Below are 10,114 nucleotides of genomic sequence, written 5' to 3'. Positions count from 1 at the left end.
AGAAAGCATAATCTATCATTATGTTTTGTACTTGTATTTAATTTGCTTTATGTCACGAAGCAGAAGTATTCAAGCCTTTAACACTTAAGAGTTGTGACTTTCTGTATTTGTATTATCTCAATAACAATGAGCCACCACTGCATTGTGTGATAACTTCTTTCATTATAACCAGTTTGTAATTTACTTTAATGTACTTGACTACAATAAACGTTCAAGTTCTAAAGATGAATTTTTAAAAAACTAAAATCTTCTGCCTTTTAAATTAAGAAAATTAACTAACGAAGCTTTGCCAGCCAGTATTTTAGTACACAAGCACAATTACTGAGCTGCTTGCTTTTTAAGGGCCCATGAAACCACATAAATTTTCAGCACTGGACCTGTATGTAAAACGCTGTTTTTAATGTGTCTTAAATGATTCATAGAAATGATTCTGATTTGGGGTTTGATCTTGACTAAAATCAGTGTTGACCGTCATCCAGTCCTCCTCCTCCTGCATCGTCATCACGCTGTCTGGTGTCTCCTTGGTGCCTGCTTTGTCTGCACATGACTCAGAGGTGTCATCTTGCACCTGCCCTGCCTTAACTGAGCTCTAACAGCCTCTTGTGCTCTAATGCAACCCCTGCATGGCGTCAGGCCGCATTAAGAATACAAGGCCCTATTGTAGCGAGCCTCGCTCTGATAATAAAGCTGCATGTTTATGGTACTCGAAGTGTATATATGTAGTTAAGCATTGAAATGACGGAGTTTATATTGTTTTTGTTCTGCTGTGTACCCTTTCAGGATCAAAGCTCTGACATGAAGAGTCAAATGAGCTCTTTGAAGCGTCCCAAGATGGCCAAATGAAAGCCTGATGTTAACATCAATATGGTAATCACCAAAGCTATTGCAGCGCAGGTGCACTGAGGCGAGGCTTTGTTTACTGTTTAACAGCAGGTGTAATAACAGCTGTGACACACTCCTGTCAGGTACAACAACCATCACTGCTGTACGAGTTAAAGCAGTCTTGTTAGCACAAGACTCTTTTTACAGCGGCTGGGAATTTCCTGACAAGCCTGAAGTGCTTAAAGGATTACATTTTGGTTTTTTGGGTTGTTTTTTTTTTTAAATCAAGATAGTTATAAAATACACTTTATGAACGTAGAAACTGAGGTGAGTAATTCTGGAGAGTTGAATGTGTTTAAGGTGAGAAGGTGTTTTATGCTTTTAATGGGCAGCTAACTAGACCAGTACAGGAAATGAAGGTAATTAAAGCTGTGGAGTTGTATTCAACTTTCACAGCTGAAAGTGTTGCTGTTTTTTGGTCATTACTTTAACACCACCAGGAAGCAGCATCTGCTCTCAGTGCTCATCCCATTTTAACCTCCTAAGACCCAGTGTCCACATATGTGGACATCACATTTTGGGTTGGCTGGACCACAGTACAAAATTTTGCTCTACAAGGGCCTGATATCCACTTACAAGGACATTGTGCTGCCACTGCCATAAAAGACATCTACAGGAAGCGGTGTCTGAAAAGGGCTGGGAAAATCATCAAAGACCCCAGTCACCCATCACATGGACTCTTCACCCTCCTGCCCTCTGGGAGGCGCCACAGGAGCCTCCAGACTAAGACCACCAGGTACCGGAACAGCTTCTTCCCCACAGCTGTCAGACTCCTGAACTCTGCCTCCTGACATCTGACCCACGTTAACACATGGACTGAACATACAGACACCCACAATGGACAACTGTACCCTCAAACACACAATAATAACATGGACTGAACCACCACTCACAACCACTAGCACTTTATATAGCCTCTGTAGAAACTATCTACACCAGGGGTGTAGATAGTCCCAGTCCTCGAGAGCTACCGTCCTGCAGCTTTTAGATGCATCCCTACTCCAACACAGCTGAATCAAATGGTTTGATTACCTCTTCAGCATGCCATCGTGTTTGGCAAAGGCCTGATAACAAGCCATTCATTTGATTCAGCTGTGTTGGAGTAGGGATGCATCTAAAAGCTGCAGGACGGTAGCTCTCGAGGACTGGGATTGGGCAGCCCTGATCTACACCCTCACTTATCTTAACTGCACTACTGTATAGCTCTGTGTAAATAATCATTCTGTACATTCGATAATCTTTAATCCTACAACTGTTTACAACTTGCATAGTTCCCATTTCTGTATAGCTGTATATCTCAGATTCTGTAAAGTTATTTATTTCATATTCTGTATAGTTTTTCATATTTATATCCTGTTCATAGCCTGTACATAGCTTGTACTCACTACAGCCTGTACATACTTATAGTTATAGAATATTCACAACATACATTATAACATACCATAATAGACCCATTTCTGTAATATACTCACATATCTATATTATTGCTAATATATATTGTAATATATCTATATCACTAAAGCACTTCTGGATGGAGGCAAACTGCATTTCGTTGCCCTGTACCTGTGCATGTGCAATGACAATAAAGTTGAATTCTAATTCTATTCTATTCTATTCACTGTTCTATTGACATTTAAAACAAATATCCTCATATGCAGCTATCAGGCGCTTGTAGAGCAAAATCAGGTAAAAAGATAATTCTTTGTTTTTGATCTTATCAGGCCCCAATCAGCCCAAATAGCAAAGAGAAATTAAAAATTATTACCCTTAAAAGAGTTCAGATCTTAGGAGGTTGAATATTCACACTCACTTCATTAGATGTACCTTACTAGTACTGTGTCAGGCCCCCTTTTGCTTTCAGAAATGTTTTAAGTCTTTTAAGCACAGATTCAGGACGGTGATGAAAAAGCCTTCAAGATTTTGGTCCTTATTGACATGATTACAGCTCATCGTTGCTGCAGGTTTCTGACATGTACATCCGGGATCTGACTCTGTTTCAATTCAATTCAATAGGGTTATATCCTAATGGAAGCAGCCATCAGGTACACTGTGGATAAGGTGAAACAATGCTCATTTGATACTAAAGAGCCTGAAGTGAACTCTATAATAACATTACACCACCAGCAACCTGAAACACTGATACAACTCCATGCTTTCATGTTGTGTATGCCGCCCACTGTCTCTGGAAAAGTGTTGTTTTAAGCACTTCTTTGAGAACTACTTCTGCTGCAGCAGCCATTGTCTTGCTAAAAAACGACCTTCTGCAACTCAAACAATTAGCACATTTTTTCTAAAACAAACGTCTCCAGCCAAATAAGTGCTCACGAGGAGCTGGCTAAATGAAAGCCAGTGACATTTGGCCATTTTCCAGTTTTGAAGACAAAATATTAAAAACTTTGACAGGCTTTACACCCCACGTCTCTTCTCTCCAGTAGTAGTAAATGTCTAAAAATAACACTTTTATGAAAGCACAGATTAAAAAATTAGGCTAAAGGCCTCTGAGTGATACTGACTGAAGACACGTGGGAGTTGCAGGAGGTAGCCCATTTCCTTCAGGCTTTGAGGTTTTGTGTATTCATAGATGCTCTTCTGCATACCTTAGTTGTAATGAGTGGTTATTTGGCCGCTCTATTGCCTTCTTACAAGCAGTTCGGCCATTCTCCTCTGACCTCTGATATCAACAGAGAACTGCTGCTCACTTGCTACTTTCTTTTTCCAGACCATTTTCTGTAAACCCTAGAGATGATTGTGCAGGAAAATCTACTTGTATCAGCAGTTTTGGCAATACTCACACCATCCTGTCTGGCACCAACAACCCTGCCACGTTTAAAGTCGCTTAAATCACCTTTCTTCCCCATTCTGATGTTTGGTTTGAATTTCAATAGGTTGTCTTAACCACATCTACAAGCCTGCATGCATTGATTTGCTGCTATCTGACTGGCTGATTAACTATTTGCATTGATGAGCAGTTTACCCAATAAACAGCGGTTTATTTATCTAAGAATTGTTTCTAAGGTTACAAAGCCAATCCTAAACAGTCTAGACCCAGGATAGGGTTTAATGATGGTGTTGTGTTCACTGTATTATAGTAATGTATGAGTATATAGAGGCCGGACACTACAGCATCTTAATACTTTAAATCAGTTACAGTAATGTCACCTTAGGGAAACTTGTGATGCTGAGTTTTAAATGAGTCTTTGAACTTGTGCTGTAATTTTTATAGTGACCTGCTGTATTTGAAGTCAGTTTTTCCCATGTTATTTAAATTGTAGAGCATACCTAACATTGTGTTGTCTCACAGTTTATTGTACTGTATGCTACAGTATCATTGAATAAGTCTCCACGTTGGTGTCCACTAAAACAGTGAAGGGTTTAGTAGTGTTAACATGAGTTTGTGCATGTGTAAAGAAATGTGTCAGGGTCTTAGGGCCACCTGCTGGACAACCTCTGAAAAGACAACACATGAAATGGTTTATTTGTCATTTCACTGTGGTGACCTGTTAATATTTTTGATATTCTTTTGATACAGATCGGTACGTGTAGCTACAGATTTTAATTATTCTTACCATCTGGAATTGGCAGTGCATTCACTTGGCAAGCAAAATATTGCTGGTTCAATTCCCACCGGAGACACATCCCCTTTAGGGTTGCGTCAGGAGTTCTCATGTGGTGTAAAACTCCACCGTATCAGACGTGTGGAGCTACTTGTTATTTTTAAAATAAAGTTGTTTTATAAATTATGTCTTCATCAGTGTTAAATGGTTATGTAGATCAGAATGTCTTTGCCTTTAAAATGCAGATCACGATTATATATCACGGTCCTCTGGAACTTGTTGCCTTATTTAGTATCACACACACTTCAATCCTGTTTACAGCATCCAGACAGTTAAGGACCATTCAAGCTAATTATAGAGGGATTGAAAATCTTTATTTAGCCTAACACAGCATAGTGCAAGGGTTCACCTTAATCCAGTGTTAACACCGTGGACCCCGTGCCCAACATGACTGTGGAACAGTATCCTGGCGGCCTGTGTAATATCAAGATGGAGTCACACATCCCCTCTGACTACATCAAAATACACAGGAGGTGTCTACAGTGCACATAATCTATTGTTCCACCTCTTGATAAATATAACCGCAACAAGTCTCTGTGAGAAGTAAAAAGTTGGTTTAAGTAGATTCTGGGTCCTAGATGGTGGAAAGTTGAAAGATGGAATGTTTAAAATCTTCACTTGTTGATAACGTCCCCTCGTCCTCGGTCTTCCATCGTGTTTGTTTTTGGGTGTCGTGAAGATCTCCCTTAAGCATTGTAGGATGAAGAGGAGACATTTCCACCATGACCTGTCCAGTTGGTGTGGATGAAATGACCGGGGTTTGAGAGTAGCTCATATGTGTGGGCTCCAAAGTAGTCCCTCTGAGCCTAAAAACAAAGCCAGATACAGTTACCTTTTTAAAATCTGCAAATCCTTAAAATATTTTAACCAAAAGATTCACGATATGAAAAAAGGATTTTATAGCATCTAGATTCCAGCACAAGACTCGAGCTACAAGGGATCTTTTATTGTGATACACCTCCTATAGTGGAGGCGTAACCGTTTCTAGAATTGTGTTACCTGGAGAAGGTTGGCGGGCAGCTTGTCATGTCTGTAGCCATCATAGAAGGACAGAGCGGTAGTGAAACAGGGCATGGGGATGCCATGTTGGACTCCAGTGCTGACTGCTCTGCGCCATGACTCCTACAGCAGGAGAGTAAACAGAATGAAGACATAATTAAGTTTGTTTACAGGACCAAATTAAATCACTGTGAACCTGGTCATAAATTAGACGTCATCTCAAGGCTTTTGGTAACCAAAACAATCACTGCAGCATTTTTCATCAGCTCAAATTCTGCAGGACTCACTATGACTGCAAAACTTGCAAAGGAAAAACCTGTAAAGTTGGAGGGGGAGAAGAAAAAAAAATGTATTGTGTACTTGGGTCTATTGGGATGGATTCAATTCTGATCATCTTCACACACTTTGAATTAGTTCATCAGTTTAATGTAAATGGAACCCAGACCACTATATCACAAATCGACCAGAGGGCTGGTGACTACAAGACAAGTCGTACTGTTGCTTCACTCCTTTTCTATATTTATTTAAAAAAAAAAAAAAGAGGAAATAACTTGTTTTTTTGTGCCTTTGTCAATGTGGTGATTGCAGGTTATTGCTTGACCACTTCCTCCTTCCTCATACCTGGCAGTCTTGCACAGCGTTACTGAAGAAAGTGTCCAGCAGCAAGTTCTGCAGCTCAGCGTTCCTGTCGAAAGCCTCTTTGATTTTACCCAAGAAGACACTGGAAGAGGAAAAGCAGTGTTAATGTTCTCCAGACATACTGTAATAAAAACTCCATTTAAACAAAGTTCAATGCCCTTTGAGAACTTCATCCCCATTAGCTGGCTGGTGACTGTACACTGCAAATTATGAGTGTTAAATGTGCGATTACACAACAACTGTGCCAGGTTACACAAAGTAAACCAGTGTCACAATCACAATTTCCTCATTCTTGTCTCTCTATATGATTTTATGGGAAGAGTCCTTTTGTTCCTCTCTTTTCTCACTTCAACATTACAACACAACGCATTGACAAAAAGGCAATTTTAAAACCTTTTGGCACTGCAAAAGGTTTTCCTTGCACTTAAAGAAACTGCAGCTCAACTCAAATGTTTTTAAATCTTAAGCAACAAAAACTTCTGTTTTTGTTGGGCTTTCTTAACAAGGGCTCTCGCCCCCACTGTTTGGACAACAGTGTTGAAACTTTTGCACAACATGGAAGTGAGGCAAACTTATGCTGTGTGGACACATGAGGGCAAAAGTACCTTCGAATGATGCAGCCTCCTCTCCACATCAGGGCGATCGCACCATAGTTGAGCGTCCAGCCAAACTCGTTGGCTGCCTGGCGCAGCAGCATGAATCCCTGCGCGTAGGAAATGATCTTGGACGCATACAGGGCCTGGACAAATGAAAACATAACAATTCATATTACTTTCAGTGTTTAAAATCTCTATTCATCACTTCTGATACCTGTTAGTCTCAAAGGGTGCGCAAACATTTTTACTTTGGCCTCTCTGTGGCATGCTGCCCTAAACTGGCCCATTTAGAGTAAATGCATTTACTGTGGGTTTTACCTTTCTGATGTCTTCTAGGAAGGTAGCCTTGTTGCCGCTGAATTTGACCCCCTGTGGCCCTGACAGGCTGCGGCTGGCCTCCACTCTCTCATCCTTTAGAGAAGACAGACATCTGGCAAAGACAGCCTCCCCTGGGAGACAAGAGGATGAAAGAAGGGAGAGGAAAGAAGAGGGACAGCATTAGTGCATATACTACACACACCGCTTTGAGTGTCACATAAACTAACTGCCCAGCTTTTTTTTTCTTTTTTAAATAGTAATTTAGGTTTCCCGAGATCTCAAAAAATGACAAAGCATTACATAGAATTTCCAAGCTGATAGCACAGGGTCGCTGTGCTATCAGCCAACGCTCGAGCGACAGCATGACTCAGCAGTGTTTGCAATAGTGTTTGGTAAAGCAGGCGTGCCAAAGCTACGGCAGACAAAACTCAAGGTTTCCCAGATTAGAGAGGATCATTTCCTTGCCACTAACTGAGGACAGTAGGAAAAAAAAAAAACCTGTTGGGTCAGCATGACTTGCTAAAACCTGCACTGCTCTATAACGTAAAAACTGTCCTAGTGAGGAATGTGATCCCTGCTGGGTGAGAGCGCCTCCTGTGCATACTGCTTCGCCCTGATGGGCTTAGTTCTCACACAATGAAGCCTTTTATTCTGCACCCATCCCTCTATATCACAGCAGGGTATCCAACACAGACAGGGAACAAGCAAACACAGCAATTTAAAAAAAATCTCACTTGTGGGTACATTTTCCATATAGTTTACCCTGCATGCTTTTAAAGTTAATCATACAAAGCTTGCTTCTTGTTTAGGTCTGTTTATGAAACAGACTATGATACAGTCACAGCAAAGACCAAAGCCAAATCCCCCTTATGTCACCTGACATGCACAGGCCATCAGAATAGCCTTCAAGCTTCTTACAGGCAACAACATATTGATCACATTCTCTAAAAGAAGCTCACAGCCCATGCTGTGTTTGCCAGCTGACAGATCCAAAGTATAAGCCCAAGAAATCTGATCATTAAAGGGTAATTTGATAAGTGGCTTTTGCAGTATTGGTACATGACACTAGCCTTTATGAGTAGTTCATTGCTTTAAGCCTCCTTTCTTCCTCTTACCGATCAGTGTGACAGGTGTCCCGTACTCGAGGGCTGAAATGGCCGTCCACTTCCCTGTGCCTTTCTGTCCAGCACTGTCGCGGATTTTGGGCAGCAGATGTTTACCGTCGGAGTCTTTGTATTTAAGGATGTTAGCTGTGATCTCAATCAGGAAGGAGTCCAGCTCAGTCTTGTTCCAGCTGTCAAAAGCCTTAAAAAAAAACAAAACAAAAAAATCAAAAAACACATATTGTCTTTATATTTTACATAATTAATACTGCCAGACAAATGTGAAAGTGGTGTCATAGAAGTACAACAAGCGCACCTGTGCCATCTCATCATGGTCCATACCCAAGACATCCTTCATCAGGTGATAGGCCTCACAGATCAGCTGCATATCTCCATACTCAATGCCGTTATGGACCATTTTCACAAAATGACCCGCACCCTCATCGCCAACCTGCTCAAGCCACACAATATTTGTTAGATGATTTGGCATAATAATAACAACAAATATATATTTAATAAACATTAAATATACATCACTCACCCAGTCACAACAAGGCTCTCCTGTTCCAACTTTGGCAGCGATGCTCTGGAAGATGTCCTTTATGTATGGCCTATAAAATAAACATTAAGTTACACTCTGAAATAGATAAATGTTCACTGATTTTTAACACACATGAAATGAAGCTGATGACTTACCAGGCCTCTTTATGCCCACCAGGCATGAGTGAGGGTCCATAGCGTGCACCCTCCTCTCCACCACTCACTCCACTGCCAACAAACAGCAGGCCCTTCTCTTTCAGACTCTTGCAACGCCGCTATAGGATAGAAGTGCATGAGCTATGGTGATATCCTCTGGAATAAAGAGGTTTTGCTCCACAGTGAATGTTTATGACTTACTGTCGTGTCTCTGTATTCAGAGTTGCCACCATCAATGATGATGTCCCCAGCCTCAAGAAGAGGAACCTGAGAATTAACAGATTTAGTACAAACCCAATAAATGTATGCAGGTTGGATGCAGTTTCTAAACTTTAGCCTAGTTCAGGACTGACTGCTCACAAGCTTGTCAATGAAGTCATCCACAGCCTGTCCAGCCTTGACCAGCAGGATGATCCTCCTGGGCTTCTTGAGCTTGGTCACCATGTCTTCCAGAGATTCTGCTCCAATCACCTTGGAGCCCTTAGCCTCGTTCTGCAGGAAGTCATGCACCTTGGACACAGTACGGTTGTAAGCGCAGACCTGTTGGAAAGATATTGAATGAGTGAAAGAAAAGTGGAACAGGTTATGCAGGGAGTAGCAGCAACACACACAGGAGGCATCAACTTACCACAAAGCCGTGGTCATTCATGTTCATGATGAGGTTCTGGCCCATGACGGCCAAACCAATTAGTGCAATGTCTGCTCTGAGGAAATAAGAATCACATCACAGGTGAGAAGATCGGATAGTCTGGCTTCAGGGTAATTATCAAAACAGCCTTCTGTCTACTATCCCGCAAGTCATCCAGTGTATTTTTATTTCAAGTAAATTAAAACATGGGCTTCAGAGTCCTCACTCCGAAGATCCCTTTAATTTCCCAGAGTCCATAGCGACCATCACCCAATTCAGTGCTGCACAGACCACACATATTTCTACCAAACTCTAAAGCTGACCCCGGTCAGATAACAGCACCGTTAGCATTAACTACTAAAGAAGATTACTCTCAGCAAAGGAGAAAAACAAAAGAACCTCAACTAGTAGGTATAACCTTTCTATTGCCCCGACTTTGTACAAAAAAGACACAACAGAAGAAGAAACAAGTGAAGGACTTACTCAGCCATTGTGTTCTGTGGGCAAAGTAACTGTAAAGTAACTGTATTAAAATGACAGTCGAGCTCGCACACCAGTCCTTTCCTTCAGATTTCCTCCTTGCTCGTTTTCCACTTCCTCGTTCTCATCTAAACTTGACTGAGACTCTTAGGTACGCCC

The 10,114-nt window shown here is 41.2% G+C and overlaps 1 protein-coding gene across 1 annotated transcript; it reads right to left on the bottom strand.

The window, feature by feature from the left end:
• Positions 1–4,788: 4,788 nt before the first annotated feature.
• On the bottom strand, positions 4,789–10,114 carry pgd (phosphogluconate dehydrogenase). Its single transcript, XM_085394408.1, has 13 exons — positions 9,959–10,114; positions 9,476–9,551; positions 9,208–9,387; positions 9,049–9,114; positions 8,848–8,966; positions 8,693–8,762; positions 8,468–8,602; positions 8,164–8,353; positions 7,049–7,179; positions 6,740–6,873; positions 6,117–6,216; positions 5,496–5,618; positions 4,789–5,302 (listed from the first exon to the last, which is right to left on the bottom strand). The coding sequence occupies exons 1-13, from the start codon at positions 9,964–9,966 to the stop codon at positions 5,183–5,185; spliced, it is 1,452 nt and encodes a 483-aa protein (XP_085250534.1). The 5' UTR covers positions 9,967–10,114; the 3' UTR covers positions 4,789–5,182.

Source organism: Rhamphochromis longiceps, linkage group LG20, assembly GCF_057381845.1.
Source record: "Rhamphochromis longiceps isolate RC_006_pf linkage group LG20, R_longiceps_female_GT1.1, whole genome shotgun sequence".
In the NCBI taxonomy this organism is placed as follows: domain Eukaryota; kingdom Metazoa; phylum Chordata; class Actinopteri; order Cichliformes; family Cichlidae; genus Rhamphochromis; species Rhamphochromis longiceps.
This window is presented reverse-complemented; position numbering and strand designations above follow the sequence as displayed.